Genomic DNA, 22,513 nt, shown 5'->3' on the forward strand with positions numbered 1-22,513 from the left:
GAGTGTTCGTGTGTGCATGGAGAGGATGGCTCTTGTGAGTCAGTGTGCGAACGGGGGCGGGCTGCGTACATGAGTGAATGTCCGTCTGTGTGTGTCGGGGGAGTTGGAGGGAGGACGGGACCGGAGGAGCAGTCATGCACGAATTGTGTCTTGTGTGGGGGGTGTGGGGGAGGTCTGTGATTGAATAGAGGCGGGGAGCAAATCTGTTGTGCTGTGGGGGTGGAAGCGTAGTGTTTTTTTGTTTTTTGTTTTTTTTGAAGAGAGTTTGAGATTGTGTGTGCGGGGGTGGGGAGTATGGTGTGCTCGTGCAAAAATGTGGGGGTTGTTGTGTGTCTGTGTGTGAACATGTGGGGGGGGGAGGAGAGTGTCTGTGTTTACGGGAGGTGGAGGTGCAGTCTGCGTCCATATGCGCCTTCAATGCAGCAAGTTCCCGCCATCGCCCCTCCCACTCTCCAACCTCCCACAGCCCCCCAGAAGGGCTTCCTCATTTCTTCCGGCGGTCTCAACCTCTCCTGTTTTCTCCTAGCCGACCAGCGGAGGCGGAGAGGGAAAATGTAGAACCCCGGACCCAGACGCCTGGATAATGGCTTTGAGATCTTCAGAAGAGAAGGAAGGGGGAGGTGTGGGTTCCCCGCCACCCAGCTGCGGTTCCCAGCAGGCCCTAAGCGCTGCTCACCAGCAGGTGGCACCTGGAATCTTAGAACCGCGCATGCCTCCCCACCAAACCCCCACCGATCATCGTGGAATGATGCCTTCCAGCCCAGTTTTTGAGGGGGCCTAATAGAAAAATGGGTCATTTGCCGGAAGCCTGAAGGGAGAGGGGGATAGGAGTGTCTTGATCCCCTAAAACGCTATTCTGACCAGAACCCGGTGGAAACTGAGGCGGGGGAATAGGAATCCCCAGAATCATAGAAACTAAGATTCACTGCACCTTGAAGTAGCAGGACTTGACAGGGAGCCTCAGAAAAGAGAAAAGATAAAGCCAGGAGTAGGGGGTTCTTGGGCCAGAGGAACAAAGGATTCTACCACTGGGGAATGGGGAAGGTGAAAGAAACAATCTAAGGAAGTCAACCAGAGATGTACCTTAAGGCTCCAGAGGAGTTGCATGTGTGTATGGAGTCCAAAGAACATGGACTGAGACCAAAAGTAGCTTATCAGACCAAAACCAGTCCCCAGCAAGGATCAGGGCCCAGGACCAAGACCAAGATCAGGACCCAGAGTTATATCCAGGGATGTGAGTCAGGAGGCAGGAACCCAAGCTTGATCAGAAGGGGGCTGCAAGTGTTCTGAAGGGGCGGAGGCCAGCACAGGAATGGGTACAGACAATTGGCTTTATTCATGGACACACTAGGGAGTCCCAGGATGAGGGACAACCCCATGACACACACACAGGAGGGGAAGGATGTCTCCATGCCACAGTCACAACACACACCGCCCGGGCCGGGTCAGGTTGGGGGTGACTCCAGTGAAATTTTCAAAGAGAGGGCAGGGGACGGAGGAACTGGAGGTAGGGGATGGAAATACATGGCCTGGCTCCTGCTTTCAGTTAAAAACACAAATTCTTAGGTTCTGGAAGGGTCTAGGCTACCCTGGAGAGCCTGAGGAGCCCAATTGTAGGGAGGAAGTATAGGAGACCCAGGATCACCCAGGGAGCCCCCAGCCAGGCAGGAAGTACTTCAGTCTTAAGCCTAGGCCAGGATTGATTTTGCCTAACTTTGTTTAAAAACATATGGGCCATGCTGTTTCCCACCCTGGGAGAGGGGGGTGGCTGGGGGAGGAGAACAGGCTCTCCACCCTGACCGCTGCCCCCAGGAGGGAGGGAGGGACAGACACCAAACACAGACTTCTGGGGAGGGGAGAGGATCGTGGGTCAGGAAGATTTGATGTTGAGGGGATGGAAGTAGAGGTTAGCCCTGGCTCTGGGGGTTAGGGGGCCGGTTATTGTGCTGCTGGTGGGAAGGCTGGAGCCCGGCCCATTATGCTTCTGGTTCATATTCCTGGTACTCCTCCTGTGGGGGAAGTGGGGTGGGGAAAGAGATGGAAAGAAAACAAAATAGATTTCAGACCCAGAACTGGCATTGGAAGATCCCCTCTTTTCCCGTTCTCTCCCATCTCTCCCCAGGGACCGCCCTCCCTTCAGAGTCCCAAAAGCTGAGTTTGAGTTTTGGTACTGCCACTAACTGTGGACAGCCTTGGCCGAGCCTTCCTGGGACTTTTAACATTCTTTTCCACAAAAGAAGCTCAGAGTGGATGAGGAGCTAGAAGTGTCTCTGGCAATCTGGTGATGCCCGGGAAGATCACAAAATAAAACACAGAGAATTGTAATGGAGAACAAGTACACGGAGAGACAACGGACATTCCGTGACTGTCTACGCCCTCCCCATAAGCAGAGAGCAGAAGCACGGATGGGGCCTGCGGCCACAGGACTTCTCCAGCACCAGGAGAGAGGACTCTTGGCGCTGCCAGGACCTCCATCCTCTGTAGTCAGGGCCTCCAAGGACAAGGCAAGTGGGGCGGGCTGGGTGTGGGAGGCCTGCCCCAGAGGCCCCGAAGGCCCGGGCTCTGGGCCGGGCTTCCCTGCTTACTGCAGGTGCTGAGCTCACCTGAGGGGGCTCCTCGTAACTCTCTCCTTCAGTGTCCAGCAGCGGCTCAGCCCCGGCCTCTTCCCCAACCTCCTGGCCCACCTCCTCCGGCTGCAAGAGGAAACGGGAGAGCACTGAGGAGAGCCCCCGGTGCCCTCTCACGGCAGAGACTGACCCGGGAAAGAGAGCAGGAAACGCAGGGAAGACGGGGCGCATACTAGGGCCTTCTCCCACTTCTTCCTAGCACAGCCCTCCCTCTGCTAACCAAACCCACGAGGGGAGAAGGGGCGGCGTGAGGCCGGGGGCGCCTCCTCCCGCGCGCCTCCCCCTCCCCCCGTGGCCTGCTTCCTTCAGCTGCTGCTATTCTGGGATAAGCTGGGAGGTAGCCGCTGAATGGTGAGAGCCAAGATTCCCCCTCCCCCTTCCCAGCTGCCGCCCGACCCAGGCAAACACCAGCGGACGAAAGCGGACCTCTGACCGCTGCTCCCGCGGGGCCCGTCTGCGGCCGGTTACGCGGAGGTGCAGGACAGGTGTCCCGGGCCCGCGCGCAGTCCGAGCAGCCAGGACCGTCTGCGGCTCCCGGCGTGGGGGCAACCGCCCCGAGGGGACACATTTTACGGACGCGGACAAGCGCAGACACGTGCTCGTGCTTTTAGGGTGTCTGTACCCCAAGGGAACGCCTGCGGGGTGCCAGGGGGCGCCCGAGAGCCACGCACCCGTGGCGTGCGCCAGGGCGGAGAACACAGACGAGCCTGACACTGATACACACAAACACGCAGCGGGACCGACAAGCTCTCAGCCAACGCGGAGGCCACTAGAGGCCGCCAGGGTGTGTCTGAGGTGGGCTGGGGAGAGGCGGGGCGGGGCGGGGCCGGCTCTCCCAACCCCCTCGCGCATCTTCGGTCCGCCCGCAGGGGGCGCTCACCTTGAGGTCGGTGGGGAACTCCTCTTTCTTCACCAGGCCCGTGGCGGCCGCGATATTCCCAGCCCCCGAGAACACCGCGCCTCCCAGCTGGGACGCCTGCTCCTTGGTCTTCTCCGCCACTGGAAGGTAGCCGCGTGGGTATCAGGGCAGCGCCCCCTTGCGGCCAGGGTCGGGAGCGCAGGCCCTGCCCCGACTCAGCCCATTCCCTCCCGCAGGACTAAGCCCTCCGTGACCTCCCGCCTCCCGGGATGCTGTGGCCACACCCCAGGCTTCCCGGGCGCCCCCTGGGCAAGGGCGGGGGAGGGAGCAGGAGGCCGGTACCTGATGTGACGCCTTGTACCACCCCCTCCCGGGTCTTGTTACCTGAGGAAAGAGAAAGGTCTGGAGTCAGAAAATGCTCTTAGAGCGACTGCGCGGGAAAGCGCGCTGGCCCAGGCAGCACACCCGCGCCTCGCGGCCACTGCCGGCTCTGCCCTCGCTCATCCTTCCGGGCCGTGAGGGGCTCCGACTACGGGACTAATAAGGGCCCTGCGCGATTACGAGTGGGGGAGGGGCGGAGAATCCACCCAGCCAGTAATCCTGTCCCCTGGCCACCTGAGCGACGCGGCTCCGCAGCAAGAGCTGCCCAAGCCAGGGAGCCCTCCCTCCAGTTGTAAGGAGAGTGTGTGAGAGAGAGACAGAGACAGAGACAGACACAGAGAGAGACAGACACAGAGAGAGAAAGAGAGACAGAGACAGAGAGACAGAAACAGATAATAGAGACAGAGAGAGACACAGAGAGAGAGAGAGACAGAGACAGACAGAGACCAAGACAGAGAGACAGAAACAGATAATAGAGAGACAGAGAGACACACAGAGAGATACAGAGACAGAGAGACAGACAGTGAGGGAGAGACAGAAGGAAGAGGAAAGGGGAAAGGAGAGGGGAGAAAGAAAAAGGAAAACGGAAAAGAAAAGAAAATGAGAGGTGAGAGAGGAGGGGAGAGAAAGGAGGAGGAGGAGGAAAAGGAGAAAGGGAGAGGAAGAGAGAAAGAGGAGAGGAAGAGGGAGAGAGGGGAGAAAGAAAAAAGGAGAGAAAGGTTAAGAGAGAGGAGAGGAGAGAGAGAAGGAGAAAAAGGAGAGGAGTTAGGTGGGAGAGAGGAAAAGGGAGGAGAGGGAGAGAGAAAGAAGAAAGAGAAAGAAGAAGAGGAGGAAAAGGAAAGAGAACCAAGGGGGCCTTTCTTAGGACAGGGCAGCTGGACAGCCTAGACACAGGCAGCTTGCATCCCTTGATGAGACGGGGTCAGCTCTCACAGCTGCTGGCACCTGGTGGCCCTGAGGCAGAGGAGCAGGTTTCTAGCACAGACAATTTCCTTGGACCTCATCAATTCTGTCCTATGGCAGAAATTCCCCTTCCACGAAAGGGAATAGGAGCTGAGGCCTTGGGTATCACTGGCTGGTGGTGGAGGTTTAAGGGGGCTTTTGCTAATAGAATCATGTATATCATAGCTCTGAAAAGGAGATGAATCAAAGGACTAGGATAGTCCAGGCTGTGAGGAAAGGGGTGCTTAACCTAAGAGAAATGGGCACAGAGGACTTCAGGGAAAGATGGAAAGAGATAAAGGCAAAGACAAAACAAAGGTGATGCAAATTGTAGAGTTCAGAAAACCAGCCTTTGAAGAGGATCAGAGAAAAAGATGCAGAATGAATAAACAAGAAATATGTGAATTACATGCCATTTTGACAGTGAATTGTGAAAGACAGCAGTTTTTTCTAGACATTAAAGGGGATGGGGAGGTGAATGCCAAGCAAGAAAGATTCTGTATCTTCACAGTCAAAAAGGGAAGTTTTAGGCAATCCTAGGTCTTAGGGTTTTTGTTTTTGTTTTTTTTTAAAGGGTGGAAGAGGAATGATAAAGAGAATATTGCTCACCCAGGCATGAATCAACAAGCATTTATAAAGCATCTGTCATGTGTCAGGCACTGTGCTAGGCTTCGAGAGCAGCACTTTAGATTCATGAATTTAGATTTATAAGGGGCCTTAAGGACTACCTAATCCAGTCCCTTCATTTTACAATTGAGAAACTGAGACACAGAGAAGGAAAGGTTCCACAGCTACAAAATGGAAGAGTCAAGCTTCAAATGCAGCTTTTCTAAGTCCAAGCTTCTCAGAACCGTGTATCTTGGCTGATAGACACTCTTCCCATTGCAGCCCTCTTCCTATTAGTTTCTCTTGTGTCTAGAAATACAAGTGGCCTTTTTTTTCAGAGCCTTACATCTGGTACCAATATAATGCTGACCAAGGAGCATGATGAAAAGAAATGGGGAGACTCCTCAACAACCATAGAGCAGCATGAAGGAGTACATAGAGAAGTGATCAGGAGATAGGGAGACAAAAAAATAGTATCACCCACTGAATCCCTACTAGACTTCTGGCTACCCCCATGAGCCCATCATAATGATGATGATGTGGCACATTTCTAAAAAGTCTGCAAAGTATCTTCCTAGCATATACATAGGTAATGCACATATTATTATCCTTATTAAAGATAAGGAAAATGAAGATCAAAGATAATTTCTGAAAATCCTAGAATGTGATTTAAAGGCACATAGTTAAGTTCTTCAGTCTCCATGTTCAGAGCTTATTCCATGATTCTATACCACCTTTAACTGCTTCTAACACTCTCCCCACTCCAACACCTGAACCCTGATCCCTCCTATAGTGATTCCTTCTGTTGACTCATTGTTCTGATCTCTGTTAACCCATTGACTCTTGTTCACTCCCTCTTTGCTCTTTTTCTCATCCCTTTTGACCCATCCTCCACCTATGACTTTGATACTCTGCTGCCCTACTGATCTTAGTCTTCCTGAGTGCAAAGGGGGCAGCTCTCACCAACATAAAGAACACCCTCCTTGGTCTTTTCTGCAGCCTCTGTGACCCCCTGTTTGGTCTTCTCTGCAGCAGCTACCACGCCTTCCTTGGCCATGGACAGGCCCTTCATGAACATGTCCATCTTGCTGGAATCTGGGGGGGGACAGGATAGATGACCTGTTGACCCCAGAGTGAAGTATCCTGGTGGAAATTCCCAAGTAGGGAAAGGAAAGCCTTGTCCTTCCCCCTTTTTCTCCCTTCATAATGTCTCCCCTTTGCCACCCCTACTTTATTTAATCCAATTCCCTGAGGAGGCCCCTATCCCTCCCCATTCACAGTGGGCCAAAGTCCCAGTGTCCTTGAAGCCCAGGAAATTGGGAGGGGCTGAAGACTCCTTCTTGGGGGTTTTAGTGGAATCAGAGCCACAGCACCAACGGAGGGGGGCACACATATTGACCCATAGACTTGCACTGACGCATGCTCAGTCACACAGGGACACACGAAGTCACACGCGCAGGCACACGCGCACCCATGCCATGAACTGGGGGCTTAGAAAATTGGAGAGCAGAAATAGGGTTGGGTATACAGGCTTCACTTTTATCTAGATGCCTTTCAAGCTTTCCCCCCCTCAAAGCTCTAGTACCCTCTGCTCCTTCCTCTCCACCTTCCCCAGTGAACTCAATCCCCTCCCCCAGATCTAAGGCCTTTCACCCCTTCTTCATCCACCTCCAGACGCCGGGCCTTGTCTTCTCCAGTACCTTTCACTCACCCCCGATTCCCCTGAACCCCGAGAGTCCGTGTCCTCATCCACACTTGCAGCCCGGAGGTCTGTGTCCCTCCCTCCCCCAGCCCTGGGGTGACCTATGCCTCTCTCTCCCCCTCCCCACTTTTCGGCAGCCCCAGGATTCGGTCCTCCTCTCCGCCAATCCCTTCCTTTTACAATAGACTCGCCTCTATTGTAGTGGACTCTCCTCCCCTTCCCTCCTCTGCCCAGCCGCCCAGAGCTCTCCCTCCTCCCAAGCCCCAGGGCACCTTTTCTCCCCCAACGCTCTCCAGCTCCCCAGCAGCCCCGCCATTCCCCTCATTCACCCTGCTTTTGCTCTAGCCCTTCCCTGGTCGCATGGCCGCCTCACCTGGGCCCGGCCGACCGGGCTGGGGATGGATGGGTGGATGGAGAGATGGATGGAGAGAGAGAGGGAGGGATGCGGCGGTGGTTGGCAGATGGAGGGATCGCGATGTCTCTGCGGGAAGGGCCGGAGCCGGGGTTGGGGTTGCCGGGGGTGCTCAGATCTCTCCGGACAGGCAGGAGCACTGAGCCATGGAGCGTAACGCTGCGCGATTCGGAGGTGACAGCTCGTCCCCGGCCTTCCGAGCGCTCTCCCTGGTTCTGTTTGTCTTCCGATTCTTCCTCCCCAGTGTCTGCTCCTCTCGGCCGCTGCGGCAGTTCTGAGCTCTCGTCTCCCCCCTGGCGGTCGGAGCAAGCCCTGCTTGGGAGAGGGAGGGGAAGGAATGGGCAGAGGGGCGGGGCGCGACTGTGCTCCTTCGTGATAGCTTGCCCAGGGCGGAGCCAGGTCAGAAGGCCTGTGCTCCTCCTCCAGAGTCTCTATGGATTCTTAGCTCTGGAAAGGACATTGGAGGGAAAAATAGGACCGCAGACCGACAGCTGGCAGGGATCTTAGAGAAGGGCCAGTGCACGTCTTTTTTCTTCAGAAGGAAACTGAAGTCCATAAGGGTTAAAGGTTTTGCCCAAGGTCATGCGGGCAGCAAGCCTAGAATTAGCATTCAAAGCCTTATCTCACCCCTTGAAATTAAAGCTTTTCTCCACTGGTCTCATACTAGAGATCATAAGACACCCGGACATCATAACACACAAATCTGTATTTGAATTCCCTTTATAGACAAGATGCCCGATTACCGGAGTGAGTAAAGAATCTTGCCAGGATAATAAACAAACAGGGCAGGGATTGAACTCAGATTCCTCTATGCCAAACAGGGTATGCTTCTTACCACTCAGAGTACTGCTTTAATACCCAGGACGGGCGGCTCTTGGCCCTGGTTTCCCGCCTCGAGCTGGGTATGATCTGGGTGCTGGGTTTCCAATTAGAGACGTCATACTTTCCACTCCCTCTCTTCCTCAGGTACCATGCTGTAGGAGGGAAAACACTGCAGTCAGAGTTTTGGTCCATCTTCTGACACATTTTCTGGCTGTCTCCTGAAATCCTCTGGATCCTCATTTCTGCTTCTGACTTGCTTCAGGAGCCAGCTAAAATCTCACCTTCTACTTTCAGGGGCAGCTAGGTGGCTCAGCCCTAGATAGAGCACCAGCCCTGAAGTCAGGAGGCCTGAGTTCAAATGTGACCTCAGACACTTAACGCTTGCTTCCTGGCTGTGTGACCCTGGGCAAGTCACTTAACCCCAGCAAAAAAAAAATAATAATAGTTACTTTCCTTTGTTAATTATCTCCAACTTATCTTGTGTGATATATATATATATATATGTATCTTGTTTGTTTGATCCACTACTAAGTCTATATCCTAAACAGATCATAAAAAGGGCAAAGGACTTACTTATACAAAAATATAATAATAATAAAAGCAGCTCTTTTTGTGGTAGAAAAGAATGGGAAATTGAAGGGGTACCTGTGAATTAGGGAATAGCTGGACTTGTTATGGTACATAAATATAATGAAATACTTTAAAAATTTTTATTTTATAAAATTTTTTTTAAAAGATGATGAACAGGCAGATTTCAGAAAAACCTGGAAAGACTTTCATGAACCAATGTTGAGTAAAGTGAGCAGAACCACTGTACATAGTAACAGCAAGATTGTGTGATGAAGAACTGTGAATGACTTAGTTCTTCTCAATAATACAGTGATCTAAGATAATTCCAGAAGAATGGAAAATGGAGATTGCTGTCCATATCCAGGGAAAGAACTGATGGAATTTAAATACAGATCAAAGCATACTGTTTTCACTTTTTTGGTTATTGTTATTTTGTGTGTATTTTCCTCTTGTGCTGTTTCTTCTTTCACATCATGACTAATGTGGAAATATGTTGTACATTATTGCACATGTATAACCTATATCAGATTGCCATTTTGGGGAGGAGAGGAAAGGGTGGGAGAAAACTTGAAACTGAATATTTTTTTAAAAAATGAATGTTGAAAATTATTTTCAACATGATTTATAAAGAAATATATAAAAATGAATGTAAATGTATAACAAAAATGTTGTTACATGTAACAGAAAAATTAAAATAAAAAATAAATTTATCTTCACATGTAAATGAAAAATTAAAATATGATCAAAAATAAAAAGAAAAATACTTTAATAAGTATTTTAATATTTTAATACTTTATTAAGTATTTTAATATTTTAATAAGTATTTAATAAGTTAATACTTGATTGTGTAAAATTGGCTAAGTGCTCTTATCTCTCTGAGTCTGTTTCCGTTTCAGTAATGATTATCTGCACTACTCATGACAGAAGTGCTGTAAAAAAAAAAAAAAAGAAAGAAAGAAAAAATTAAATGGAAGCTATTCTTCTAGCTTTGACTTAAAGATGTGTATTCAAGTCACGACAATAGCAGTGTAGCTTTTAACAAATCACTTTTATCTTTCTGAACCTCAGTTTTCTTGTTTGAAATGATAATACTAGAATCATAGATCAACTTGGAAAGGGCCTTAGAGACCATCTAGTCCAGCCCTTTCATTTTACAGAAAAGACCACTGAGGTCCAGAGAGGAAAAATAATTTGTTTAAGGTCCCATAGATAGGAAGTATAGAGTAGAGGCAAGATTTGAATTCAGGTCTCCTGATTCCAAATCCAGCATTCTTTCCATTGCAGTACACTGTCCATACTGTGTGAAATAGTAGATAGAGAGCCAGCTTTAAAGTTAGGACTATGTTACTAGGAGTGCTTGATTTCTCAGTGCCTCAGAGAACTCTTTCTGGCTATAAATTGTAGAACAGTTGCTAAATTGAATTTGTAAAAGGAGTTTCCTCAAAGGGACTTTTCCCACCAAGATACATTATCCATATCACAAATCTATTGTAAGGAAAGCACTTTGTAAACCAATATTGTTCCTAGAGTCTCAGAAAGAAGAGCTTCATGCCCTTTCTCTTCTGTCCTCCTAGACTATTGAACTGATGGACAAGGTCAAGGACTGAGATGGATCTCAGTAGAGATAAGGTTAAATCAGGGGACAGGGGACAGAATTGGGGATAGATTTTGAAAATAAGGGTGAATAGGTCACTTCACTGGTTTCTATATTATAGAATTACACTGATCCCTGTACTCACAGAATCTTGTGTTATAAAGGTGATTAGAAATTATCTTATCTAACCTTCTCATTTTAAAGAATGAAGAGACTAAGAGTGAAGAAGGAAAAGTCATTTGCCCAAAGGCACACAAATTAGTTATAGATCCTGGCCTAGAATCTAATGTTCTAATATGCCAGTCTGGGTGCTTTCTCATATCCTTCTGTTGAGTTTCAAAGGAAACCCCAAAAGGTTAGGGTTGCAGAGTGGTCTTGCCAGGTGTCTCAAAAGAATTGTAGGCTCGGATCCATCTCCAAGTTAAGGAGCAAAGTTTATTATAATTGTAACACCAGTTGAAGCGAGCTAAATTTCAAAAGAATTTAGCAAAGAACCAGAGCAAAAAGACAAATTTATAGGTGAAAGTTAAAGAGACCAGAAGCTTTAAGTTATTTATTTTCTAGTTTTATGGCTTATAGATAGGTTTGAGGGATAGTCTATTCACTATTATCTCAGGAACTTGGTTATCACTGACCAACAGATTGTTGATCTGACAGTTAGCAATGTATTCCTTAGGCCAGGATACTTTGGGATTATTGACAAACAGATTGTTAGAACAATAGCACTCCTAAAGTCAGGGGGCCTCAGAATTACTGCTATATTTCTAAGACCCACGGGACTCTAGAGTTATTGCAACATTTCCCCTAGAAGCTATACCCCATCAATTCTAATAAAAAGCAAACCTGAACCTTCCTGAACACTGTGATCAGGGTCAGGGATAAAGTTCAGAACTGAGATGGGGTTATAGTGAAGGATTAAAGTTAGGAATAGGAATGAGGTCAGGTTTGTTTTGTCTCTTTGACAGTTATGTGAAGGTGCCAGTTATGACTTTTCCTCTCATTATACAATCAAACCAATACTTCTTAAGCACCCATTATGTTCCAGACTGTTCTGGGTTCTGGGGAACACTGAAACCAAACACAAGATGGTCCCTCCCCTCAAGGAACTACTAGAAAGTAATACAACTCTGGGCTGACACATGGTTGACTTCTACTCTGGACTTCAAACAGACCTGGAGGCTAGAACTGAGACTTTACCACCACTCTTTTGATCAAAATCACAACATTATTATTTGCTTCTGAACTTACTCTTTGAAGATTAACTACCTTGAGCCCTGAAACATTCCCCCTAGGCTCTGATCACTTTCTTGTCCATCCTAAAATTATGAATGGGAAATGGGTAATGACTGACAAAACTACCAATTGACAAGTATTTCTGTAACTTACCCAAGATAGGGCCTCTCCATATAAATCAGCCCTGGTCCATATTATCAGTCTTCTTTCAATTCTTGTGCACTAGTGAGCTCTGTAAGGTATTGTGATAGCTAGGCACTGTTCCTCTCTGCTTGTCTTCTTATGTTGACTTTTTTTTTTTTTTTTTTTTTTTTTACATTTACTTATCGGTATTGTCTGGTACCATTTCTTGATCTTTGTCAAGGAGATTTTGGGGGAGTTTGGATATACTTCTTCCCATTTCTCTGCCATTTTGGCTCTGCTCCTAAGTCTCTGCTCCAAAGCTTTTTTATGTTACAAAAATTAAGAATAAATGTCCTAACAATGTCCTTTGTCTAATTTCCTCTCTCAATTAGACAATCTAATCAAAATAGAAATTATTCTTAATTATCTGGGAAGGCAAGATGAAGAAAATAAGAGCCCCTTGTTGATCCTTGATTAAATCAGTAGCACACTGTTAACCAGACTAAGAGAAAATGTATCCTTTTCTTGAGAAACCAATCTTTTCCAAAGATAGGCCACTCTTTGATCAATAATACAAAAACCCTGAGTGAAAGTCGTGTGCTTTTTTGTTTTTGTTTTTGCTGTGAAATTTCTTCATCTTTTTTTTTTTAAGATTGCTATAAATGTGAATTGGAAATGGTTTAGCATAAATGAGAGATGATTTTTTTTCTGATTAGAGGAGAAATTATTAGTTAGAATTTATCTTTATGCAAGGGGCTTATACATTAATAAAATGTTTCTCCAACAGATTTTAAGTAAATGAAGAATGTCAATTCACCTCTCATTCCTCCACTTGGTTTGATCAACAATAAACAAAGAATACATTTTCTATATACTTAATCACAGATAAATTTAGAGAATTTCAAGCTCTTTGTTTAATACTCCATATTTTGATTAGTTCTGCATTTATGGGCACTCATTAGACCAAGGCCACTGTGAGAGCATTAATTCTTAGTTTTTGTAACACATAAAGAGTACATAGTTTTCTACATTGGTTTCCAGGTCTCTTTCATCCTAGTTACTGATTTCTGAAAATATCCCAGTTTGTCATGCAAACCTACAACCTTTAACGCCAAAGTCTTTCTCAAAATTGAAGTCCTAGCATGTAATACAATCCTTTGTATTTCTTCATCTGTAAAATAAAGGGATTCGATTAGATGCTAAGTGTCAACATTTCATGTTCTAAAATCTAAAGATCCACTCAATTGTGATATCATGTGTTGCAAGGAATGTCCCTACCAACTCTGCCTTTCTAGAGTCTATAGGTCTATATGATGTGACTAAGGATAGATAAGTTAATAGCTAGCAATTTGGACCAATGAGGGGGAAAAATAAACAAACAGGACATAATGGAAGGCCTAGCAAGCTAAGCTGGCTTTATCTAGACATACCAAAATATCTGTCTTTTTCAATAAGCCTCACTAAGCATGGGCTAGAGGACTGAAGAGAAGCTATTGTGAATCTAACTGTAGGCGCCCTCTGAATTCAGTCTGTAGGTACCCTGCAGCAAGAGGTTATCTTGAAGCAAGGATTGAACCAAAAAGGGAGAGAATGAGGGTTGGAAAATCCCTTGTAGTAAAAGTTAGGAGACTTGAGTTTTCTTTTTTAAGTCTATCCCCATTGCATAGTATCAATGCAAAGAGTATAGACTGGAGTGTCAGAGTTGACAACAATCTTAGAAGTCATTTATCAAAAGGGAGTACAGGTTTTGGAATGAGGAGGGAGTTAGAGGGCTTCTAAGACCCTCATTTCACAGATAAGAAGATTGGATAACAGATAATACAGTCAGGATTCAAACTCAGGATCCTTGACTCCAAACCCCATGTTCTTTTTATTATATCATATTGCCTTTTTCATGAGGCGAGGAAGTTGAAACAGATGAAAAGTGATTTGCCCAATGTTACCCAATGGGTCAATTGCAGAATGGAGGCTAACAATCTGGACTTTTCCCACTGCACATTTTTGCCTTATCTAGCATTCAGAATTAGAAGCAGTTCTAAGAATATGTAAATTAATTTTTATAAAAAAACTTGCATTTCAATTAGCAAGATGATTTCAGAGAGGTCTGGAGAGATTTACTGAACTAAAGCTAAGTGAAGTGAGCAGAACCAAGAAAATATTGTACACTGCAACAAGAAGACTATATGACAATCAATTCTGATGGGCATGGCTCTCTTCAACAGTGAGGTGATTCAGACCAGTTCTAATAGTCTGGTGGTGAAGAGAGCCAGAAAAACGACTGTGGGGACTGAGTGTAGACCACAACATAGCATTTTCATTCTTTTTGTTGTTGTTGGCTTCCATTTTGTTTTCTTTCTCATTTTTTCCCTTTTTGATCTGATATTTCTGGAGTAGCATGATATTTGTGGAAATATGTACAGAGAATTGTACATGGTTAACATATATCGAATCACTGACTCAGGGAGGGGGTGAGGGAAAAAGGAGGGAAAAAATTAGAATACAGAGTTTTGTAGGGGAATATTGAAAATTATCCATGTATACATTTTGAAAATAAAAGCTTTAATTAAAAAATAAAAAAGAAACTTGCATTTTAAAATAAAAGTTACTACATAAATATGTTTAAAGGAGAGAAAGAAATCCAATTATTTGGGAACCTCTGGATAAGGGGCAGGTATCTCCCTACTAGGTAAACTAAGTCGGTCCTGAGGAGATAGATAATTAGAAAGGTAAGGACTAAAAGGAAAACCAACTGTCAGAATGACCTTCTATATACTAAAAGTTATTGTATACAATAGACCTGACTTGAATAAGACTTTTTGTTGGAGTCAGAATTCTGATTCAATTGGAGAGTTGCCATCAGCAGAAGTACTATTATTTGGGTGATGTGATAGGGTATAAGTAAGATTTGGATTAGGAAAAATAATCATAGTTCCCACTTCTTGAGATCTTTATGTTTTATGAAGTTACAATAACAATAATAATTACCATTTATATAGTGCTTTAAGCTTAGCAAAGGGCTTGGCATATCGTTCTTATCTATTCTGGTAATAATGACCTTGTAAAGAAGATGCTATTATTATTCCTATTTTACAGATGTGGAAACGGAGGCACATAGCTGTTGTGACTTGTCCAGAATCATATAAGTAGCTTCTGAAGCAGAATTCAAGGTCTGAGCTTCCTGACTTCCAGTCCTCCACTCTATCCAATGCTGCCCTGTTCTTGCAATGAGGCTGTGTGGTGCAGGACAACAAACTTGAAATCTGTGTTCAAATCCTTGCTCTTCCATTAGTTTACTATGCAAATGAAGAAGTTGGACTGGATGATTTTTAAGAGCCCAGTCTTTCATGGGCTGACACAGCATGAAGCCCTGAAATCGCTGAGATAGGTAATGCATGATTGTTCTCATTTTTGTAGAGGAAGAAAGGGAAGCTCAGAGAAGGTAAGGGACTTCATATAAGCTTATAGTTAGAAGATACTTTAAAGGGCATTTATTCCAACCCAGATCTGAACACAAATACCCACTGCAACCAGTCTGATAAATGATTATCCAGTATTGATTGAACATCTCTAATGAAGGGTGACTCACTACTTCCCAAGGAAGGGTTCTTACTTGCAAATAGCCCTAATTTTTAGGAAGCTTTCTTTAAATAAATCCTATCATATGATGAAATTAAAGCTATCTATAGTTATATGGAAAAATGCTCTAAATCACTACTGATTAGAGAAATGAAAATTAAAACAACTCTTTACTAACTCACACCTCTCAGATTGGCTAAGATGAGGGGAAAAGATAATGATAAATATTAGACAGGATGTGAGACACTAATGCATTGTTGGTGGAGTTGTGAAATGATTCAACCATTCTGGAGAGCAATTTGGAACAATGCCCAAAAGGTTATAAAACTGTGCTTACCCTTTGAGCCAGCAGTGCCATTACTGGGGCTGTAAATCATAAAGGAGAGGAAAGAACTAGTGCAAAAATGTGTGTACCACCTCTTTTTTTATGATAGCAAAGAATTGGAAAATGAGTAGATGCCCATCATTTGAGGAAAGGCTGAACAAGTTGTGGTATATGAAGATAATGGAATATTATTGTTCTATTAAAAATGATGAACAAGCTAATTTTAGAAAGGTCTGGAAAAATTTACACGAGCTGATGCTGAGCAAAATAAGCAGAATCAGGAATACATTGTATACAATAACAGCAAGAATATGCAATGATTACCTATGAAAGACTTGGTTCTTCTCAGTGCTTCAGTGATCCAAAGCAATCCCAATAAACTTTGTACAGAAAATGCCATCTGCATCCAGAAAAAGAAATGTTATGTTCATTTCTTTTTTCTGTTTTTTTTCATCTCTCCTATGGTTTTTCCTTTTTGTTCTAATTTTTCTCTCCCAACATGATTCATAAAGCAATGTGTATTAAAATAAATAAATTTACTAGGAAGAAAATAAATCAATCCTAAATCTATCTCTTTTCAACACCTATATTGTTTCTAGTTTCACCTTCCAGAATCAGTAAGAACAAGTCCATTATCTCTTCATGACAACTCTTCAAATACTTGATTCATAATTGTGATGGCTAACATCTAGGGCATGGCACATATTTTACATATTATACTCACTCAATATGTGATACTCCCAACAATCCTGTGAGGCAAGTGTTGTAATTATTTGTAATTGATAAAACTGAGGATGAGAAAAGTTGAGTGACTTGCCTAAAACTAGTAAGTGTTTGAGGATGAATTTGAATTCACTTCTTTCTTGCTTCATGTCCAGTGCATTCAACTAAATTTTTATCTAGTCCTCATGCAGCTCATCCCGTCTCCAGTGTCCACAGACCTCTCTGTCTTTCTCCCTCTGCTGACCTGTGCTAGAAATAGGACTTATTGTTTTTACTTGGATTTTCAGATTGAGACTGGAGCTAGTTTTTGCTAGGTCCCTTTTAGTATAGTTGTGGAAGAAGGAGCTAGATTGTATTGCCTTCTTCTATTCTGCCACCTTGGCTGGTCTTCCATTTACTTGTCTATGTTCATGATGGTCACCTCAGTAGAATATGAATTCCTAAAGACAGGAACTCACTTTTGTATTTGTCTCCCAAGTGCCTACCACAGTGCCTGGCATATAGTAGGAGCTTAATAAATGTTGAATTGAATTGAATGATATTGAGGCCTTTCACCACATTGATTATGCTCCTCTGGGTACTTTCCAGCTTATCAATATCCTTCCTAAAATGTTGTTCCCAGAACAGTATTTTTAGAAGGGGACTGAGACTGATCTGAACAGAATACAGTTGCAAATACACAGTGAATCTCTTAGACCTGTAATCTATGATTTAGTTAATGCAACCTTAGGCTTCATTAGCTTTTTTGGCTGCCATAAGACATTGTTGATCTTTATTGAACTTACATGCTAAAACACCCAGATCTTTGCCTACTGTCAGTGAGTAGCAGATCTTTTGACTCCTACGTCAATGCTCTTTGTAATTCCTATAATGAGGAGTGATTATGGATAAGACTAGAGTTTGATAAAGTGTATATATATATATACACACATACATGTACATATCTATATATTAAATCAAAAAGTATTTATTTAAGGGGCAGCTAGTTGGTATAGTGGATAGAGCCCCAGTCCTGAAGTCAGGAGGACCTGAGTTCAAATCTGATTTCAGACACTTAACACTTCCTGGCTGTGTGACCCTGGACAAGTCACTTAACCCCATTGCAAAAAAAAAAAAAAAAAAAGTATTTATTTAGGGTCTTCTATGTGCCAGATATTATGCTAAGAACTAGGGAAACAAAGATAATCCCCCCACCAAAATAAGCAAAGAAATAAAAATAAAAAATAAGAATTTAATTCTTGACCTAGAAGAGCTCTAATTGGGAAAGATAACCTGCAAAGATTGTGTATACACATATGCAGACATGTGTACATATACACATGCATGTTCACAATGTACAAATATACATACAATGTATGCATGTATTTATGCATATATATGCATGTGTGTGTGTCTATAGGAACAGAGGTCATCTCAAACAGAAGACACTAGCATTAAAAAGGACCAAAAAAGGCTTCTGGCAGAAGGCAGGACTTTTGCTGAGACCTGACAGAAGCTAGGAAAAGCAGGAGATGGAGATGAAGAAGTGTTGTAGCGGAAAGTGTCCTTAGACTATCTAGTCTAATCACTTCATTTTACAGAAGAGACTAAGAGAGGGGAAAGGAATTATCCAGTATCACACTGAAGGCAAGTGGCACCCCAAAATAGAAGCCAAGGTCATATGGGTAATAAAATGTGAGAGCCCAGATTTGAATCCAGATTTCCTAGTTTTCAGTGCAGTCACTTGCCAATTATGCTTCTCTTCCTGAAGGAGTTTGTGGAGGGAAGGAGAGGGAGTTAAGCTGGATGCCTATTTAGGTGAGTGATTCTTTAGTACTATGGCTGACCAACTTTTGGAGGTTTACTTTTTACTTTTTTTGCTCTCCCTACAAAAGCAGAAGTGGGAGTTATTCATACTCCTGTCACCCATGTTACCTAGTCCCAATCCTGCCCTCTTTTATACTGTCTGGCAAAGTCCTTCAGTGCTACATAGTGAATAGTCTGAAGGTTTTAGAGTTAGGAAGCCATTAAGGATTTAATTCCTGCCTCTTGACACATGATGCAGGTGAAACTCTGAGCAAGTGACATAACTTCACAATGCCCCAGGCAACTATGTAAGGCTGTGTAAGGGGTGGAGCAGGTGCTGATCTACATTGGTAGAGAGAGTTTAACACCAGGAGCTCTATAAAATACATGAAATGACTGATACTATCCAAAAGATATGAGAAAAGCATCATAAACCCATAATATCATCTAAGTTTCTTGATTGGCTGAGAATGAAGCTGTGATTGTAAAAGTAGGCCAATAGTATTTATTTTAGAGAGCCCAAATGGATAACCCCAAATTCAATTAGAATACATTCTGAAGGAAATATCTTATCTGGGGCCCACTCCAAGCTGAACCATAATCAAGGCCATTATATGTCTCCTTGGACAGGTGATTTTATATTACTCCAGGCCTATGAGAACCTCCGAGTCCCCCAGAAAATGAGAGTCACCTAGTTTGAAACTAAGCAGCTTTAAAAAAAAAATCTCATAACAAAATTTCTCTATTGTTTCATTTCTGAACGTGTAGAATCTCTTTTCTGGTTGCTATTGCCATCTGTGGAGGCAACACTCACTGTGAGTTCTCTCACCTCATGCTACCCTCCCCTAAAAGCTGTGAAAGCAGCACCAGCTCAGTTCTTTATCACCAGTGAAAACCCAGGTAAGGTGGGGGCAGAGGTGCTGCTGAGAGGAGGCAGCACCTCCAGGACGGGGCCTACTCTGGTGCCCCAGACCCTTGAGGGGATTTAAATGAGAAATGAAGGGGCCGAATGTGCTGTCCAGGCCTCTTCCTAGGAGCCCCCATCCCTCTACTCCTGCTTCAACAGCCCCTCTCAAATATTTTGATAGAAAGGGACAGGAGAGCAAGAAGCCTATTCCAGGCCCGTCCTCCTTAGCCATTCTCTCCACTGCCATTACCTTTGATCTTCCCATGAAGGCACCAGTAGGTAATGGAGTGGCTGAGAGTCCTGGACCTGGATCAAGAAGATCTGGATTCAACCCCTCTCTCAGATATATATTAGCTAGATGACATTGGACAAGTCACTTAAGCTCTTGGGGTCTATTTCTTCATCTGTAAAACAAGAGGTTGAATTCTATAAGCTCTAAGGTCTCTCTCAGCTCTAAGTCTCTGATTCTATGATACTTTCTATGTTCAGCCAAATACCTTGACTTCCCCACCCCCACCCCTTTGTGTCTCTCCACTCTACCTTTGTTAGCATATTTACATTTTCTTTCTCCTAGTTCCATCTTTCTGAGGCTCCTTGAAAACACCTTCCTAATACTAACCCTCACTTTCCGTGTTCAGCCTTCCCCAAACCCTCTCCTCCTCTGTCCCATCCTTCCACTGCCCCCAGGAGTCCCTTTATCATTAATAGGCTCTCTTTCATCTTATAATGATTTTCCCCACTCCTTTGCTTTTTCTTGGGCTCCAGGAATCTTGGCTTCTTTCCAATAGATACTTCATCCTTTGCATCCTTCAAAGTGCCTCTTTCTTCATATCCATGTATCAGGTGTGAAAATGGAATGGTTAATGACTTTATTAATCACTTTAATTTGCTCAAGCTCCCTTACTATACAAAAAGGTTGGATTGACCTGGGAATCAGATATAAAACTGAGTATACCTTGCTGGGCTATCAGAAGTTCCTTGTAATATTGGTATATTGAACCTAGAATTTCTTCTGCTATGCCAGATAACCTTCTCAGACTGATTCATGTCAACATCTAGTTCTGAAAAACAACCTAATAAAGGCCTAATAAAGAGCACTACTCAAATACCCCCCCACCTCCCCCATGATTTTTGTCTTTATAACTCGTTGCCTATGCTTATACACATCTTTCTGCATACACGTCGGCTTATTTAGGAGGAATAAAGCCACAGACACACCCTGTGTTGTCTTTCTTAGATTGAACTCTGGGGGAAAAAAAGGGTTGATATAGGGTAGGAGAGGGATCCATGCTTCCTACCTTCTCTTCCCTTAAGATTCCTACATTTTTCACCTCTGAGCAGAACCTTGCTAGCCCTCTCCCTTCCTCTCTGTTACTCTGTCTCTTTCCCTATCTTCTGTCTTTGCCTTTCTCTCTGAAATGTTTTCAGATTTGTGATTTCTTTAAACTTCTTAGATAGGAAACTTTCTACCAATTCAAATCTATGCCTTCCTCGAAATGTTTAGATAGTTGCCTGGGGATGCTGAATGGTTAAGTGATTTAACCAGCTTCTCACAGCTAGTAGTTTCAGAAGCTGGAATTGAATACAGGTGTTCCTGAATCTCAAGCCAGTTCACTCTGTTATATTATTTTGCTTCTCTCTTCTTATTTTCTCAAGGAATTCATGGAGGGACTCAGTTTTTCTCTCTACCCTGGCTATCTTTTTATTTGTGCCATTCCTGCCTCTATTAACTTATATATGTTTTCTTTTTCTGTAGAAATATGAGTTCTGTGAGTCCTTTGTATACAAGCCTAGAGATTGGTACATAGTAAATACTTGATAAATGTTTTTTTTATTCATTCATTCACCCTAATCATTGCTTTCTATAATTAGGGACTTTAATATTTGTGTTACCAAAGATTTAAATCTCTGATATCCTTAACTCCTTAACCTATGTCTTTATTTTACCCTAGTCATTCATAAGAGTAGATACAGATAGATTTTTACCATTCAATTAAATTCAACCACCAGTTATTAAGAAACAATATGCCATAGTATCAATGAATTCCAGGAGCTCCCTATAGTCTTCCGGATCAAATACAAAATTTTCTAATGTTCAAATTCCTTCAAAACTCAGCTCCTTTCCAGTCTTCGTAGACTTTCTCCCTGCCAAATATTTTTCAATCCAAGATAATGGCCTCCTCGCTATTCCACGAGCAAGACACTCTGGCTGTCTCCCATGCTTGGAATGCTCTCTCTCCTCATCTCTGCCAACTGGCTTCCCTGGCTTCCTTAAAATCTTAACTAAAATCCCATATTTTTCAGGAAGCCTTTGCCAACCCTTTTTAATTCTACTGCTTTCTCTCTGTTCATTAATCGCCATTTATCACATATATATGTAGATTTTCATTTGTTTGCATATTGTTTCCTCCTAAGAGAAGTCCTTGTCAGGGACTTGGCCTCTTTTTATATTGCTACTACAATGCCTGGCATATAATATGTACTTAAGAAATGATTATTGCAATGATCAATTCTCATGGATGTGGCTCTTTTCAATGGCAAAGAAATTCAGGCCAGTTCCAAAGGTCTTATGATTTGAAAGAGTCATCTGCACTCAGAGGATTGTGGGGACTGAGTGTGGATCACAACAAAGTATTTTCACTTTTTTTGTTATTATTTGCTTGCATTTTGTTTTCTTTCCCATTTTTTCTCTTTTTGATCTGCTTTTTCTTGTGCAGCATAATTGTAGAAATATATAGAGAAGAGCTGAACATGTTTCACATATATTGGATTACTTGCTATCTAGGGAAAGGGGTTGGGAGGGAAGGGAAGGAGAAAAAAAAATTGGAACACAAGCTTTTGCAAGGCTGAATGTTGAAACTAGTATCTGAGTCAGGATTTGGATCTAGGTCTTTCTCTCAGTACACTCCAGGCAGCTATATAAGACTCTATACTTCAGAACAGGGTTAAGGGACTCCATGCACAGTCTGGAGTTAGAAAGATTCATCTTCCTGAATTTAAATGTGGCCTTAGACACTTAGTAGCTGTGTGATTTGGGTTAAGTCACTTAATCCCATTTGACTCAGTTTCTTCATCTGGAGAAGGAAATGGCAAATCATTTCAATATCTTTGCTAGGAAAACCCTAAATGGGGTCATGAAGACCTTTGTCACCCAACTAAAAAATGACTGAACAACAACAATCAGACAGCTGCTGATATGCGCTGGGGTGGGGGAATTTCTTACATGAGAATTCTCTACGCTTAAGAAATCACAGTTCTTTATTTCTCTCCCCACAGATATTTTTAAGGTGCTAAACAGTAGTGATACAAAGACAAAAATGAAAAAC

General features: G+C 43.7%; 1 protein-coding gene across 2 annotated transcripts; it reads right to left on the reverse strand.

Moving 5' to 3' along the window:
• Positions 1 to 1,313: 1,313 nt before the first annotated feature.
• SNCB (synuclein beta) lies at positions 1,314 to 7,825 on the reverse strand. 2 transcript variants are annotated; one of them, XM_074292197.1, is made up of 6 exons: positions 7,491 to 7,825; positions 6,379 to 6,510; positions 3,829 to 3,870; positions 3,508 to 3,626; positions 2,604 to 2,693; positions 1,314 to 2,009 (listed from the first exon to the last, which is right to left on the reverse strand). In XM_074292197.1, the coding sequence occupies exons 2-6, from the start codon at positions 6,497 to 6,499 to the stop codon at positions 1,977 to 1,979; spliced, it is 405 nt and encodes a 134-aa protein (XP_074148298.1). In that variant the 5' UTR covers positions 6,500 to 6,510; positions 7,491 to 7,825; the 3' UTR covers positions 1,314 to 1,976. The 2 variants fall into 2 exon arrangements, with proteins under 2 accessions (XP_074148298.1, XP_074148297.1); XM_074292196.1 differs by having other exon boundaries at positions 1,314 to 1,751; positions 7,491 to 7,778.
• Positions 7,826 to 22,513: the final 14,688 nt, after the last annotated feature.

This window comes from Sminthopsis crassicaudata, chromosome 2 (assembly GCF_048593235.1).
Source record: "Sminthopsis crassicaudata isolate SCR6 chromosome 2, ASM4859323v1, whole genome shotgun sequence".
NCBI classification, from domain to species: Eukaryota; Metazoa; Chordata; class Mammalia; order Dasyuromorphia; family Dasyuridae; genus Sminthopsis; species Sminthopsis crassicaudata.